The sequence below is a fragment of the Hesperophylax consimilis genome, chromosome 24 (genome assembly GCF_061612785.1).
Source record: "Hesperophylax consimilis isolate HC1 chromosome 24, BYU_Hcon_1.0, whole genome shotgun sequence".
Classification (NCBI taxonomy): domain Eukaryota; kingdom Metazoa; phylum Arthropoda; class Insecta; order Trichoptera; family Limnephilidae; genus Hesperophylax; species Hesperophylax consimilis.
The window spans coordinates 14543692-14560991 of record NC_142859.1 but is presented as its reverse complement, the minus strand read 5'-3'; the positions used below and the strand labels follow the sequence as shown (position 1 = coordinate 14560991).

The 17300-nt window shown below is 34.3% G+C and overlaps 2 protein-coding genes across 2 annotated transcripts; one reads left to right on the top strand and one right to left on the bottom strand.

Moving 5' to 3' along the window:
* Window positions 1–183: 183 nt before the first annotated feature.
* LOC149411961 (uncharacterized) lies at window positions 184–7722 on the bottom strand. Its single transcript, XM_089646577.1, has 3 exons — window positions 7479–7722; window positions 3039–3731; window positions 184–744 (listed from the first exon to the last, which is right to left on the bottom strand). Exons 1-3 carry the CDS (start codon window positions 7650–7652, stop codon window positions 403–405), a joined length of 1209 nt encoding a protein of 402 aa, XP_089502703.1. The 5' UTR covers window positions 7653–7722; the 3' UTR covers window positions 184–402.
* A 776-nt stretch (window positions 7723–8498) lies between these two features.
* Window positions 8499–16270, top strand: LOC149411960 (uncharacterized). The gene is made up of 3 exons (XM_089646405.1): window positions 8499–8715; window positions 14197–14853; window positions 15039–16270. Exons 1-3 carry the CDS (start codon window positions 8614–8616, stop codon window positions 15396–15398), a joined length of 1119 nt encoding a protein of 372 aa, XP_089502531.1. The 5' UTR covers window positions 8499–8613; the 3' UTR covers window positions 15399–16270.
* The last annotated feature ends 1030 nt before the right edge of the window (window positions 16271–17300 follow it).

Here is a 17300-nt window from a genome sequence, read left to right as displayed (position 1 = left end):
ATAGGTTATTTTTTCACAAAAGTTTATTTAAAACTAAGTAGGCATAAAAAACAATACAGGTAAATAAAATGGTATTTTTTACACGTATTCAGAAAAGGTTTATTTCAAATTAAGTATGTATTAAAAAAATAATGTGGGAAAATAAAAAATATTTTTTACAAATACTTAACAAAGTTTTATTGGAAATAAAGTACTTAGTAAGAAATAATACAGCAACTTAAGCAAGTTCAAACACAAATCAAAAAGAAATATTATATTAGTTTTGTCGCATTGCTTTTTGATAAAATTCAGATCTTTGTATCGGAAATGACTTATTTCTTTATGGCCAAATTAATTCAGACAAGTGGGAGATATTATGGCATGCCTCTTTAACTTATTAATATTATGTATTTTTTTTAAATATTATGTTGGTGTCTCTAAGAGATCGTATTGTCGCATTTCCATCATTGCCTTCTTAAAATCAAGATCTTTGTGATTGTATCTGAAATGACTCTTCATATTTCCTTTCTGAGCGAATCCCTTCAGACAGGTGGGACATTTGTATGGAGTTTCTCCCGTGTGAAGCCTCTCGTGTTCCTTGAGCGACTGCAGCACGGAGAACTTGCTGTTGCAGAACCGACATGCGTAGGGGCGTTCTCCGGTGTGCACTCTCAAATGAGCAGTAAGCATATAGCGCTGGCTGTAAGTCTTGTGGCACAGCTCGCATTCGAAACGCTTCTCGGCTGTGTGGGTACCCATGTGAGTCTGAAACAATAAATTATACATTAAGGAAGGGAGAAAAAAATATTTCATATTTCAGTTCTGTCACGCAACTAACCTATAATAACAGAACTTGAATAGAACTTTCACAGAACCCAAAAATAAACGTTGAAATTTGATGAATTGTTCAAATTCTGCAAAATAATCCATCCTAATTTTTAGACAGTGTAGAATATTTTTTTAAAATCTAATTTAATTCATTTTATTAATTTTAATCGCGCTGAAGGGCTTTTACATGGTTTTATATTTTATAAGATACAGAGACAACAAGAGTTTATTTGATGTTTAGCTAACAAAACAAAAAAAAAAATGAATAAATGAACATAGTACATTGAGATATAAAGTTTCATAAATGTTATAATAATATAAGAAGAGAGAAAAAAAAAATCATTAACCATTTTTTAGATTGCAGATTGCATAAAAATAATAATAACATATTATGTTTTAAAAAATATATATTCGTACAGATCAGTTGTTCCATGCGGGGGTCCATGAAAATGAAAAAAAAATTGGGGCTGCATGAGATGTAAATGGGGACCACGAGAGCCCTTAAAGCCACATTTTTTTGGGAATATCACATCTTGTGGTTTCATGGGCAATTAATTATTACGAAATTCTCTAGCCACACCCACCACGAATTTGAAAATATTGTGTGGAGAATTAGTGGAGTTGAAAATATTCAAAAAATTAGCATGTGGTCTATGGGACAAAAAAGTTTGGACCTCTGATATAGATTAACAAACGCTGATGTGTTTTACAACAAAAAATATAAAATTGCTGCCCATCGAACTACCCACGTTCGATGCAGAAACGAAAACTGGTTTTCGTTCTATGTAAACTTTAAACCCAATATTCATGTGCCCTAACTAGGGAATGCAATCCCACAAGAAAATGTCAATCCAGGTATTTGCGGGACTGAATAATCTTAGTCCCGCTGGATCCAGGTATTTGCGGGATCCAGCAGAGTGGACTTAGATATCTAATAAATCGTATAATAAAGACCTCGCTCTACCAACCTTGTTTTTAGAGTTTTAAATTTATACCTATAATAAAACAAGTTTTTTGGGACATTTTAAATGATTTATTAATAGGTATACCTTTAGTTAGACATAGGTAAAGTTTAAGTCATAAATTGGCAAAGAATAAGATAAGAAATAAATTTACATAATATACCCGCCTCGGAACAGACTTTGTCTAGTGAGGTGGGTAAAAGAAATCTATGTACACAAATGAAAATAAAATAAACGCCCGGATTGCCGGCACTGAAACTGAACTGAAACTTAAATTTAAATAATAACGTTCACACGATAAACAATATTCTTGTACAATGAGCATCATAAGTTTAATTAAATATTATTTTGGAAATAGCTTCGTAAAAAAGTTAAAGTATTATTTGTGTCATCTGATAACGGCTTCTGATATTGGACACAAGGTAGCCAGCGGCTGAAAAAGCTTGTTCAACTTCCACGCTGGTTGGCACAATAGTCATTAGCGCATTGTAAGTGAATTGAAGGTATGTGCCTTTTAATCCACCGGACTCGAAGTAATTCATTTCCTTCTTTATCAAAACCTCAAGGTTGCTCATATTATCGCGCGCAGAGTAACACATATGAGCTGCGCTTCTCTGTAATCCCGCAAGTCCAGCGGGATCCCGCAAAATTTTCGACCGAGATTAGTCCCGCAAAATTTCTTCCGGAGATCGGTATTTCGGGATCCCGGTATACCGGGATTGCATTCCCTAGCCCTAACTATGTATATAGTGTAGTGCCTACTCGCTTGCCCTCTTTCAAACTTAGAACTCCTCTATTATAAATAATATCATTAATTGCCTCCCAGACAAAATTAAAAATGAAAAAATTGTAGATACATTTAAAAAAAAATTGTTCACTTTTATGTTCAATCAACAAAACAATGAAAATGAATAATATCATTAGGTACATTTAAAAAAAAATTGTTCACTTTTATGCTCAATCAACAAAACAATGAAAGTGAATAATATCGTTATGTAATCTATTTATGTGTAATGTATTAGTTATTTCTAGTTAAATAAGTGAAAATGTAATTTTCTTATAACTAGAATAAAAAAAAACAAAAATTCTTGACATAAAATATACAAATACACTTGTACCATTATTATTTCATTTTGTGAGATTTAAATTGGTGTGGCCATAGATAACAGAAACAAGGACCACGAACAATTATTAGTAGAAACCGATAAATAAATTAAAATGACACCAGAAAGTGAATTTGCAATTATTAAAAAAATAACATAAACTTACCTTCAGATATTTTAGCCTATAAAATACCTTCCCACACAATTGACAAGGTAAATGTTTACTCTCCCTGTGAACATACTCCATATGATGTTTAGCATGACTCTTAGTTTTGTATGTTTTATCGCAAAACTCGCAATTGTGCTTCCGGAGCAAACTGTGTGTCATTTTATGCTCCTTCAATTTATTTTTCAAGAAAAAAGACATAGGACATTTGTCGCAGACAAAATTCTTTTCCTCATGAGTTTTTAAGTGTTGTTTGTAATTACAATTCTTAGTGAAATTCTTGCTGCAAATGGGACAAAGTTGTTCGCTTTTATTAAATATATCTGTTTTATTTTTCTTTTTCAACTTTATTTTTTTTCCCTTACTTTCATCTTCATCTATTGTGGAATCTTTATAATCTGAAAAAAGTATCTCTTCCAAATCTTCATTATTCGTATCATTTGTGATGTTGTCGAAATTGAAGGTATCAGTAATCAACTTTATTTCTAGATTTTCTTCTTTGAATTCTATGGGAAACTCTTCTTTTAAGTCTTCGATTTCAGTTTTAATATTGTTTGCCCGGTCTATTATGTTCTGATTAATGCGAAGGATTCTGTCGCTTTCTTCGCATTGGTTAATGAATAATACAACATTCTCTAATTTCTCCACACAGTCGATGCAAGCATATTCTGGAAACCCATCATTCTTGTACACCTGGAAAAAATACATTAAATTCACTCAAATCAAGGAGAAATTGAATAATATATTAAATCACAACATGGAGAAAATAAATTTGCTTTCATCTTCAGGATTGAAAGATATTAATATTATTTGTTGTTTGCAACGAATTTAGCAACCATTCTACTAATATTTTGCTATGTTCTAATCCACGGTAAATATACAGAAAAGTGGGACACGGTTAATACGCACTTCAGTACTTTCATCACTTTTGTTCAGTTCTCAATGTTTTCTGTGTATTTCAAATGCGCTATATACATCTTATTTTTTAATTTTCCCTAAACACATATACTGTTTTAGAAACTAGATAAAATTATCTTTTCGGTGTATCCATTTAAAATAAAAATTACTATTTATATATAGTAAAATTTTAACATCAAATGTGAAAAATGTTGTCAAAAACACTATCCACATTTTTACTCCAATCATAGAAAAATTGAGAGAACTTGATATTTCGAAAACACATTCGTTTTGTTTGGGGAATTTGTAAGAAAACTGTAACTTCACTTTTATCTCGTTCATATAATAAAAATAATTTTTACAGCTAAACCAATTGTTACGATAGCAGCGCGAAATATGAAAAATTAATCATAACATTTTGGCTATTTTTAGGATTTTATTAATGGATTCCAGTATAAATATTTGAGGCAAACTGGAGAAAGAGAAAACTGATGAGAAAATAATACATTTTAATAGTTATTTCATTCAAATTAAAGTTGTTCACTTAGCGGCCATTGTCAGTGATGTGAAAGTTCTAAGGTTAGTTTTTTTCCTTCTCTTATTTAAACCAAAATATTAACCTAAATACCTAAAATAGGTTTTTGATTTAAGTTTAATTAACCCATCCCATCCAAAGTTATTTTGTCTGAAACTTACCACAGTAACTGAATTAATTGTTGTGCAAACTTGTCCAGAATTTACTGATTTAGTAAAAATAACATTACTTTTTGTTTTTGTATTTCTTAAATAAAAAATTAATTTTTAATATTAAACAAATTAAATAAAAGAAAAAAATGACGTACGATGGCAATTTACGTTAATAAACATTTTGTTGAGAGGCTTGAATTATGGTGGTACGGAGGGAAGGACTTCTAAGATTGCTGCCTTAAATTGTGGCAGCTCAGAAGGAATGGGTTAAAAAAATAATTGAAATATTATTATGTCAAAACACGGCTTGAAGAAAACATGTCAAATTATGCGTTGTTTCAACAAAATAGCCACTAATGTAGAGTTCCAAGCACAGCGAAAGTAACTTTAGTGATGGTGCGTAACGGTCGCCGCGTCCTTGACGCTAGTCACTTCCGAGGGCTGCAACACCATCGCCTGCAGACTCTAGTCATTACATTATCGCCGACCTACTTGTCATGTATGAACCATCGATATATACATCATTAATCAATCTCTTGTGAAGGATTTGCAATTTCACTTCAAACTCTTTTTTGTGTTTTATGATGTTGTGATACTAAAATTATAAGCTTTTCCCTGGTAAAAACTTTACCTCTATTTTTTTTAATAATTACATATAAACGCTATAAAGAAGAGCATGAGCTACATTACATGAGCTCAAGACCGATAGGGAGAAGGAGCCTGGGAAGGCCAAGGTTAAGATGGAGCGACAACGTCCTCAAAGATTTGTCTGCCTTGGAGCTTCGAAACTGGAGAGAGCTGGCGCGGGACCGAGATGAGTGGAGGAAGACTCTTGAGGAGGCCAAGACCCACCAGGGGTTGTAGAGCCAAAAGTGATGATGATGATGATAAACGCTATAAATCAACCACTGCAGCCTGCGCAAACGCGGCTCTAATGCTGCGTCAGTATCAGTGTTTGAATACTTTCCCTTACATTTGTATAGTACATAATACTGTCGCTCTGTTATTAAACGTTTAGAAAATGCAGATCTCGCTTTAGATGTCATTATTACTTAACTTAGACGTTGCCAGAGAAAGATTGAAAAGTATGGTAGTCGTTTACCTAACTGCTGCAATTTTAGGCACAGATTATGGAAATAACACTTCATTTCAACAATTACTACAAGAAACAACTATTTACATGCTCAAAATTGATTATCAGGTTCCATTTTTGGTTAATTTTGTAATTTAGATGGAAAAAAAACTTTCGCAAATGTTGATAGATCTTTCTATAGGGGAAATTTTGAACTTTGAATCAAAATGGAACTTTAAAGCGTCTTTAGTCATCTCTTCGAATGTAATTACTTGTTTGTGTAGAAAGTTGAAGTGAAGTGTAATTTCCATAATTTGTGCCTGTTAAAATTACGGCGGTTAGGTAAATAAATTAGGAAAATTACTCCAGTTCTTACATAATATTTAATAACAGCATGCATAGGGTCGGTCCTGAGCCAAATGGCGCCTGGCCCTAGTAAAAGCTCTAGGGCGCTGTTATGTTTTTTTTTACATTAACTCCACACAGGAGGCCCTGAAGAAAATAATTTCCTTCAAGGCCTATCACCTTTGGGGATGCTGTGTGGGAGTCTTTTTGAGAAGAGGAAGGAGTGAACATGGGACTTAAAGAGACCCATGTTGTAGGAGGGAGGAAACCCAGAGGCCGGCAAATCGTTCCACAGCCGAGCTGTTGAACTCAAGAACGAATCGTAGGAGCGACCAGTTCTCATGTTACAAATGTCAACTGTGTACATAAGTTGGGCGTGCGCGCTTGGCGTGTTTCCCGACCATGCACCAGTGCCGAAGGGATCAATGACGATAGTTCCTCGGAGTATCTTCCATTGTAATACTGGTAGAACAGGGACAGCATACCTACCTGAAGCCTGTGCTCTAAGGATTGCAATCCGTTTGTTAAGAGAGGGGAATCTATCAAACGGACTACCCGTTGCTGCACAAGTCAAGGGTTTTTTTCAGGTATTTTGGGGCCCAGACAGGAGGTGGCTGCCAAATAGAACAGTGGGCCACACTTGTGATTTGTTAAGGGTCAGCAGTTGTGTACTATCTGCGGGCCCTGTACAGTACACCCAGCTTCTGTGAGGCTAACTTGACTCTAGCTTCGATAGAGTCCCCGTGCCAAAGCTGGTCACTTAGGGTTACACCAAGCATATCAATGGAAGGCATGTTGGGAAGATTGTTTCCGTTGAAGGAAACTAGATTTTCATTTCGATCCTTTCTTGACATAATCAGACATGATTGGGTCTTTGAAACATTAAATTCGACTAGGTTATTCTTACCCCAAGAGGAAACCCCCTCGAGGTAACCGTCCATTCTCTGCTTCAAAGCCCTCCCTGCTGCCTTCTCAGCTGTTGGATTTTGTGTATTCAGGGGCCTATCAAACAAAAAGCTAGCACGGACTGTAATGTTATCCACGTAATAATGAATTGATGCACACGACAAGAGGTCATTGATGTGCAAAGAAAACAAAGTCGAAGACGAACCGGTGGGACGCCAGCAAGTGAAAGGAAGAGGTGAAACCATCATCAACAGTCTGAATCGACCTTTCCCTCCACCAGTCTGCAATCCACGCACACAGGAATGCGGAAAGTCCGTAAGAAGGCAGTTTGTTGACAATTCCTCGGTGACAAACCCGGTCAAAGGCCTTGGAAATGTCTCGTTTGGGTCTCACCGTATCGTTCCAGGCTATATTAAGTGTTAGGTATAATCAGCGCCCGGAGCGGATTGCTCCAATTGTGCCTGCACAGGGCTGGCCCTAGACATCAGAAAACACATCGCACAGAAGTTCACTATAACATAAGAAATACTTACGTTAAGTTTACAATAGGATAAAATCCTATTTAACAGGGATAAGTTTTCATCGAATATTAAAACTTCTCCCTTATTCCCTAGGCACAGCCTACATGTTTTCATGATAATGAAATTGCGAATGCTGATAATATTATTTGATAATCTGGCCACATCAAAAGAACGCGAATTCTGCATCCATTATCCCCATTATCTGTCAAATTGTTTCTGACAGCTGTAATAGAGTACTATTTTACTAGAAGAAAAAAGAAACCATAGATATACCACTATCGTACAAGTAGAAACCATGGAAAAAACAAATATTTTTTTGAAGACAAAATAATCCCGCCTAGTGATGGACAGGATCGAAATATTTTAATCGAAACATCAAAAGAATCGCTTGGAGTTCAGCGGGCGCAGTAGGACAGAGTTTTTGATCAATTTATTATTATTAATAACCTTTCGAATTCACTATCAGAATGACATTTTTTACACATACTGAATGTACTGACGTCATAAAACGTAACCTAAAAATGAAAGATTTGTTTAAATATTCGTAGCTTCTTCAGTTTATAGATAATGTCGTCACTAAACAGCGAAAATCTAATACTTCAACATTTTAAAATAACCAAATTATAATTGCGTAATCCCAAATGTATATATCAAATCAAATCAGTGCGCAATACAATGTACCCACGAGAATATCTGTTTGTCAAGAAATCCGAGATATTTTGATGTATCTCGGATTTGGAAATCGATTAATTCTAACCAATGACGTGTTTCGAATGATTTTCGACAGAATCGATTCCTTGTTTGATCACGTTTCAAAACGACTGTCCGGACTGTGAGATGATTTTTGACAGACTCGATTTCTTGTTCGATGACGTTTCAAAACGATTGTCTCAGACGGTGTAATAACTTTTGACACAATCGATTTGTCCATGAAAGTGAATCGAAATATTTCGACGGTCAAAAAGTTCGAGTAAATCATCGATTGTGCCCATCGTTAATCCAGCCAGAGCCAGATTGCCAGATATCAGTGGTTTATTTATGATCATATCTATGGCCAGATTCCGCTGTCAAATGTCAAGTTAAGGAAAGCCAATGTTATTGTTACATTTTCTTGTTTTACTTTCTCGTTTAACCTTGTTTTTATAATATGAATGTATGCCGCCTATGTATGGGAACAGGAGGAGAGATCTACTTGTTTGATAATATTAGAACGACCGTAAATACGTTCTTAACGTATTGTAAATTTAAGGTTAGTTGAACTATTTTGTAAACAATGCTTCCGAATCAATTTATTTATATATTTGTAGGCCTATGCGGCTTTTACATAAAAAAATAGAATACTTAATACTATGAACTAATAGCATAACTAAAGAATATTGTTAAATTAGTAAAAATAACAATGAAAAAGAGGGGAGGAATGCAGATCACGCCAAACTCTGGGAATTGAATAAAAATGCACTTTCTAGATGAGAAAAGTGTGTAGAAATTCATTAAAAAGTTTAATAAATTGCACTTCGCGATCTGATATTATTACCACATTATGACAGTCCGCCGCCATATTTTGTCACGAAAATCAAATTAAAAACTTTTAATACTTTTGAAATTTCAGCAGTGCCATCCAAAAAATAAAAAGTGTTGCCATATAATAATATCAATGCATGGAAAATTCTGAAAATTAAATATCATTTGCCAGATTGGTAGTTTATTATTTAAAATCTTGTAAATACTTAATTTATGTATATATATAACCTAACCTAACTGTGATTTTCTATAACAAAAAAATGACCCTTTAATAACGCCCACTCGCGTCCCCTTTAGAGTTTTATCCCAGTTTTCAAGTAGTTTGTGGGCTACGCTAGGTTTGTATAGACGGTTTGTGATTTAATACTAATACCTTTTTTCCATGTTATTTCCTGTTACACAAAATTGCCCCTTTAATAACGCCCACTCGCGTCCCCTTTAGAGTTATATCCCAGTTTTCAAGTAGTTTGTGGGCTACGCTAGGTTTGTATAGACTGGTTTGTGATTTAATTCTAATACCTTTTTCCCATGTTCTTCTGCCTACTCTAACCCAAACTAAAAACCTAACCTATTTTGTAAAAAAAAAAATATTATTATATGGCAACACTTTTCTTTTTTTGGTTGGCACTACTGAAATTTCAAAAGTAAATACATAGTTGTTAATTTGATTTTCAAGTCATAATTGATAAATAAAACATGGTTTCTATGTATCGTGTACGAAGTTTCAAAACCCTATAACTCAGTTAATAGTGCCGACCCCCACCTAATTCTTTCAGATTCGGATTCCCCAGCCCTAAATTAGTCTAAATCAAGTTCAATTTCGGTTATACTCCCATAAACCGAATTTTACCCTCAGATCGCGAAGTGCAATTTTATTAAACTTTGATCGGCTGTATCTCCCTCAATTTATTCTTCCGCGCCTTAATTCTTTTTTTAATGAATTTCTACACACTTTTCTCATCTAGAAAGTGCATTTTTATTCAATTCCCAGAGTTTGGCGTGATCTGCATTTCACCCAAAAAGAGATGAAATATATTATGTTTAAAAATGAACTAGATGACCATAAATAAATATGAAAGAAAATGTTTCACTTTTCAATATTTTTTATATGGTTCCTACTTATTAGAAAAAATGTCTTTATATTATTTATATCTGCCTCCAAATTATTTTTTTTTTTTGGTAAAAACAATAACAAAAGTGACATTGTAGTAACAGAAATAAAGAAAATAGTGGCAATATTTAAAAGACCCAACTAAAATAAGTTTTTAGAATAGAAGAAGTGATTGTTCAATAATCGAGACACTACTGACAAAATGCTGACAAACTGCTTTGGCAGTTTAGCGGGTATAAATAAAATAAAATAAACTAGGCACTGTGAATAAGTTATGTCATTACCTAGTGGCAAGTATAACAAAATGCATAGTAAAATAATAATAAATGGCATTAATAATTATTGGTCTAATTTATACAGGGTGTCCGGGGGTAGAGTGCACTAACTTCGGGAGGTGATTCTACGTCGTAAAAAGTTCTAGAGTAAAAAATAAACAACTTTTTCCGAAATTCCAACTTTTTTTTTCCCATACAAAAAGACATACTTACTAAAAATCCTTTGTGTGAGTTACAAACTTACCTGATAAATTCACTGTGAACTTGCCGAGAATGAGGTGGCAACGTTGTAATTGGCCCGTATTCATTGAAACCGTACGTTAACAATAGGCTACGTAAACATTAGGTTGAGAGTTTGGCATTTACAATTAATTATGCTACAATATCATATGTTTTAAACACTGGCGGCCAGCTAATATGTGCTCCCGAGCGCCGAACAACCAACAAGATTTCCGACATGGCTAATCACAATACGAAACTCGGTTCGGTTATAATATCTCATACAAAAGGTACCTACTTATTAAGCGCGCTTAACTTGCAGACCGACTTTGACTTGTGCCTATGTTCGTAGCAGTTCGTTTTCGATTTCGATCCAAAATTTAACTGCTTTGTCGCATATTCTGTGGAACAGTCGAAAGCGTGGGTACATACCAGTTCATACTATTCTTTGCAAATAATACCTTATCAAGGACGGCGTTCGAGGTTTTACCACCACATCAGAAGGAACGGTTTATTCAGTAGAAAGTTAAACTAAAACGTGTATGTTTGATATTATTGTCGATATCGTGGTTTCAATTTACCATCTGCTATTTTTCAGCGAATGTTCCGCTTCTTCGATACAAGCATACAAGATAAAACTTGTCATTAAGAGATGAGTGATGGTCAGATTACTTATTATCAGTTTAGTCAGTACTCGCAGTTGCCGGGCATTGTCTGTTGAATTTAAAACTTTTCTTACTCTGCGAAAGTTTTGAAGTTTAATTGCAGGTTATATCGATCTTGTATATCAATTATTAATAAGGCATATCAATTGCAGGTTATACTAATTTATGATTACTTTTGTGTTTGTTCAACGTATAAATTAAGAATGAGTTTGAATGTGGAATACAGAACAATAGGTCGAGTTTTGAAAACATAGTGATAATAAAAAATGCCGGTCCACCTAAAACCTGAACTGATAATAAAACAAGAGTGCAAATCTGGATCGAAGAAGTTTACTCGATCATTTAACAAAACAATGTATAACAAAACTTCGTAGCTCTGTGCATGTGATCAATTGAATAGTTTATTTTGTTTTCCGTGTTTAATTTACGATATTGATTCAGTTTGGACAATCAGCGGTGTTACTGATGTAACTCACCTTTCTGAAAAAATCAAAAAACATAATTCTTGTCATTTACATTTACAAAAAGTTTTGAGCTTAAAGGTTTTAGGAAAAGTTGACATAAGAATGCAATTGGATTCAGGCTACCGTGCCTAAGTTAAACACCATAATGAGCTATTTAATAAAAATCGATACAGGTCAAATTTCCCAGAACATGATTTCAATGTGACGCTAAAAATGTATGACTTCCTAAATAAAGTTCAGTAAAAGGTGAACTCTGTGCAATTTACGCCCGCGACGATTTTTCAAAAGCTAACGGCGCTTTATCAATTTTACAACTTTTTTATAGTACTTGTTTATTAGAAGACTTTCCCGAGACTGTGAAAATACTAAAACTTTTGTGCACCATTCATGACCTTTGGAATGACCTCAGTTAAAAGCTTAAGATATTTCTCAACGTTAAAAAGAATAAAATCTTTTTTAAACACCTTGAGCCAGGAGGACAGACTGAACTCACTATCAGTGTTTAGCATTGATAGAAGTCTTCGCTAAACAAAAGGAGCAGAGAATAGAACTTCTTTATAAATAGGTATGTACCTTCATTTAATTTATTTTATGACTTAATGTTGTAATCCGGTGAACCCCCACATATTTTGACCACCGGCCGCCACTGGTTTTAAACCAAATTCAAAATGAGAACTGTACTAAAATTAACAAAATCTAGTTATACTTTGAATGATAAAATTATTTAACTAATATTCACTTCAAAATGTCCACTTTCCATGTATATTTACATCATGTAGCCCGTAAACCTAATAAATGTTTGACCTTAGTGGGTCAAGCCGGGCATTGTCACAGTAATTATGCACTAATAAGCACAATGTTAAAAGTAAATTTGGAGAAAACACACACTGAATAAAGATGTTCTTTTAAGTAAGTCTTAGTAAATTCGTAGTACATTAACAAGTTTTGATTAAAACAATCAAGTTTTTAAAGTTAAATCTGCAGGATACATTGAATTATCAGATCCTTTGCGAATAAAATATAAGTTATTAAAAGGCTTCGAATAAACTTCCTATGGAATTGAGATGTATTTCCAGCCCAACATAATTTAGATCCAAACTAAAAACTCACTTTTTCAGACACTCATTTCCATAAATCCGTCATTCTATCCAAATATTTATTTTTTTATACCGTAATTGTTACATTATCTAGCGATTCTGTTCATTCAATTTTGCTATTGACTTGCCTACCAATGGACAATGGGCAATATCAGCGGGAACATAACAAGTCAATCCGTTTAATTGTTGGCAGATGAATTATCTAAATGCGTTTAAGATTGACGATTGATTTTATTCATTAATTTAACATATATATCCAGCTAACAATAAAAACACCCTAATATAATAGAACTTCCTTCTTCTTCTGGCGTTACTAAGATTAGATTGGTAATATTAATTTTAGTTGTAAGTTGCTAAATATGTAAATACTCATATATATGTCATTAAGATAGTAGTCATAGGCCTTAGTCGTAAGTCACTAGATATAAGTCTTAGAGATAAGTCAGTAGTTCTAGTGTTAACTATTTAAGAAATATATTTGTACAGCGCCCTTGAGGTGATTTCTCACGAAAACGGCGCTATATAAATTAGCCAAATATTATTATTATTACTATGAAGAGCGGCAGTAAATAGACTGACGGAACGGCAGCATTTGGACGCGGGACGGTATATTTAGCAACAATACCCTAAAAAGTTGGAATTTCGAAAAAAGTAATTTTTTTTACTTGCACTATCACATAGAATCATCTCCCGAAGTTAGTGCACTTTACCCCGGACATCCTGTATTATTGGTCTTATTAGTGAGCAGTGTAAGTTAACATAATACAGCTAGTTACATATGAGCACATAGGTACAAGCAATAACAAAAATGTAATCCTATAGTATGAAAACTAACGAACATTAAATAATTATCCAAAAAGAAACTTCTCGAGTATGTACAGTATTTATCGGGTCCGGAAATCAAGTTTGTTTCGATCCAGACGGACGAAAAATTCAATGTAAAAAAATTAATGTCCCTGCAATCGTAAGAGTGCTCGGCTGCCACTGACCTAAAGTTATAATAATAACAACTTCATTTATTAGATCCTCTTTGGGCTAGATAAGCTTAGTCTGTAAGTGCGAAGCTGATCACTATACATTACAGAAAAACACATACAAGTTGTTAACTTAGATATCATTTAACTCTTCTTGTACCAGCACACTTATTATGCTGTGCGCCTGATTCTATTTTCGTAATAACTTAATTGTGTTTTGCAAAATTGTTTTTGTAAATTGTACTGTCTTTCTACTTGTGTTTATATATTTAGAAAAATAGTACATAATGTATCATAAGGTTTTCTCCATAATAACTATTTATATTCAGAGAAATGATTTTTTTATTGTGCCTATCGGCAACGGCGATGCAAGAGGTTAACAAAGATTTTATTTGTACTTACAGATGGACAATAGAGACGGACTGCCCGAGTACAGCTGTCTTCCGTGCATTCAAAAACTGGAATCATTTGTCACGTTCATGAAGCAATGCGAAGCCAGTGACACAGTTCTACGAATGAACATCGCCGGAGATTTCATAAAAGAGGAACCAATCATCTCTCTAAAAGATCTGCAATCATTCAGTTTGGATTATTTTTCAAGCGATGATGACAATTATCATAATCATGACTTGAACGAGCATGGTATGCAAAATGATGATGCAGAACCAGAAGACTTTTGGGCAGAATTTGACGATGATAGTAAATACAAAACTCGCAAAAAGCGAAAAGACTTAAAGCCGAGCCATTACCTTTGCAGTTACTGCGGTGAAACTTTTGAACCCGGTCATTCGAAGCCCTTTTATAATCACGTATTGAAGTACCACATCGAGAAGAAGTTCTCGTGCCATAAATGCCCCAAAACATTTCACGTTAAACAGATATTGAAAAGACATTTGAGTAAATGCCATCTTATCGAGAAAAAGTTTAATTGCAGCTTTTGTACTCGAAGATATGCGACCCAGAGCCTGTTGGACGATCATGTTAATATTAATCACAAAAAGACTGTCAAGTTTCCGTGTGACAAATGTAACAAGGTGTTTTATAGAGAAATTTATCTGAAGGTGATTATTTGGGTTTATTACTAATGTTTTAACCCTTATTGTGTGCAAAGCATGTCTTTTCTGTGGATCCAACGCCCTGCAACAAACACATAAATCTACTAATATTGCTATGTTTTATTTTCCCTTTCGAAGTGTAAATTGCCTATTGTCAACGATATGCAAAAATAAATTACTGTTGATTTCAGAAACACATCAAGACGGTACACGAAGATAAGCGCATCTATTTGTGTACATACTGCGACAAAATCTTTCCGTCTCCCAAGACACTCGAGATTCACCTGCGCGTCCACACGAACGAGCGCCCGTTCGGCTGCAAGTTCTGCGAGAGCTGCTTCATGACACAGCGAGACCTCGACGAACACGAGCGAATACACACGGGGGAGACTCCCTTCAAGTGCCCCATATGCGAGCGAGGATACGCACAGCGGGGGAACATGAAAAGCCACTTTAAGTTTAATCACAGAGAATACAATTATTACGTGGCAAATGCGGCTTACAGGGAAAGGTTAGAGAAAGAACAACTAGCAAACAAAACAGCTACATAATGTTTTAAAACTTTAAATGCGTCAGGGTGGAAGATACTCAGTAATGGCCTAGGGAGAGCCCGTTATTAAAAAATCAGTAATTTATTTATTTCATTACATCAGTTTTAAAATTTTGTATCCTGTTAAAAATATTTACGTTTTCTCGGGCGTCTCTGACTTCTTTCACCATTCACTACTGTATACCACAATGTTTCTGTTAAAAAAAACTACATTACATCGACTCCGTATCTCATTCTGGTGCGGAGATATTGCGTTAAGTATTCCTCGGGCGTAATACTTAACCCGACTTCTTCTACGATTCAAACTGCTCTCTAAACACTCCTGGCACTAATAAGAACAATCTTTGAAATTTTCAGTTATATCTGTCAACTACTTTTCGAGTTTGGCGAGCGCAAACATACGCAGACTGAATTTTTATATTTTAAGATTTTTTTACTACCCAAGTCAGTTGAGAAATTTATTCTCGTATTTGAGATGGGGAGTAGTGCCATTACAGTTTTAATTTAAGTGCAATAATAATGTTATTTGACATAAATGTAATAATAGGGAAACATAGATAACAATGTAACGATAAATTATTGTAAATAAAATATAGAGGCACTCAGGTAACAATATATCAATAAATTGAATTATGAAAGCGAATGTAAGATTTTTAGAGGACGTGTCTTTTTTACTTTATGTAAATATAATGATCAGTGTGATGTAATTACACGAGGATTTATTTACGTTAAAATAAATCATTATCTAAATCCAAAGACTGCATTTTAAATTACTTAATTACTTAGGACGGGTTGTTTCGGAGAATTTGAACAATTCATCAAATTTCAACATTCATTTTTGGGTTCTGTGAAAGTCCTATTCAAGTTCTGTTATTTTATTTTTATTTTATTTTATTTATTTTTGTTTATTGCAGAAACAAACAGTACATAATTACATAGATGACAATAGTTACAAAATTATAAAAGTTAGTACAATAATTGGTACCAATGACATGTCGCTGACATATATGCATATGAGGTATATTGTACATTTTACGGTTAAGTTACATTTTTAAGTTAAGTTAAATTAGTGTGCTGGGGAAGGAGAGAGGTGTGTGTGAGTGTTTGTGTGTGTGTACGTGTGCATGTGTGTCTGTGTGTGGTTGTATGTGTTATGTGGGCGAATTCAGTGTGCTAAAAAAGTTTTTCTTAAATGTAGGCTAGTTGCTTGACAAAACTGAAATAAAACAGAACTTGAAAAAATCTTTCACAGAACTTGAAAATGAACGTTGAAATTTGATGAATTGTTCAAATTCTCCGAAACAACCCGTCCTTAATTTTTTTTTTTATGCTTGTTAAAAGATAATAATTTATTGTACACTTAAATGTTTCCATCAAGTAGAGTAGTACCCAACCATTTCTAGTAATTTGACAAGCCCCTGTGCCTATGTATTGCCCACCACCTGACGACAGTGGAGTACTCTATGTCACCGACTGGTTACGACTAGCCGAGGTAACACAGAACAGATCCAAATATTCAGATCTGACTGGGCCCAGAAAGCCAAAATTCTCTTTACAGGCTCACCATGGAGTGTGGAACCTACTGGTGCAGCGCTGCGGAAACCATACAACGCTACCAAGGTAGGTGAACGAGGTTTCCATGATAAATCAACACAATAACAATTCAACACACCTTTAAAAAGTGATTAACCTCTGGAAAACTGTTCATGCACCAGTGACAAGAATTTTTTCCCGCCGACCAAACCGTTCATTGAAAATTCATTGGCATTGGAATTTCGCCCTAGCTGGAATTTTTTGATATGCGATTTAAATCTGTATGCCATGAGAAAGTGCATACATTTTTTTAACAGAATCGTTTGCACTTGAAACACTTTAGAGTTCATTTTTGATTCCATTATTGATT

Bases quoted from the DNA above. Each gene is read 5' to 3' on its own strand.
- LOC149411960 (XM_089646405.1), top strand. From the start codon at position 8,614: ATGAATGTATGCCGCCTATGTATGGGAACAGGAGGAGAGATCTACTTG. The intron at 8,716-14,196 runs GTTAGTTGAACT...TTGTACTTACAG, and splicing joins TAACGTATTGTAAATTTAAG to ATGGACAATAGAGACGGACT. The intron at 14,854-15,038 runs GTGATTATTTGG...TGTTGATTTCAG, and splicing joins ATAGAGAAATTTATCTGAAG to AAACACATCAAGACGGTACA.
- LOC149411961 (XM_089646577.1), bottom strand. From the start codon at position 7,652: ATGCAGAATTCGCGTTCTTTTGATGTGGCCAGATTATCAAATAATATT. The intron at 3,732-7,478 runs GTAAGTATTTCT...TATTTTTTCCAG, and splicing joins TATCCTATTGTAAACTTAAC to GTGTACAAGAATGATGGGTT. The intron at 745-3,038 runs GTAAGTTTATGT...TTATTGTTTCAG, and splicing joins ATAGGCTAAAATATCTGAAG to ACTCACATGGGTACCCACAC.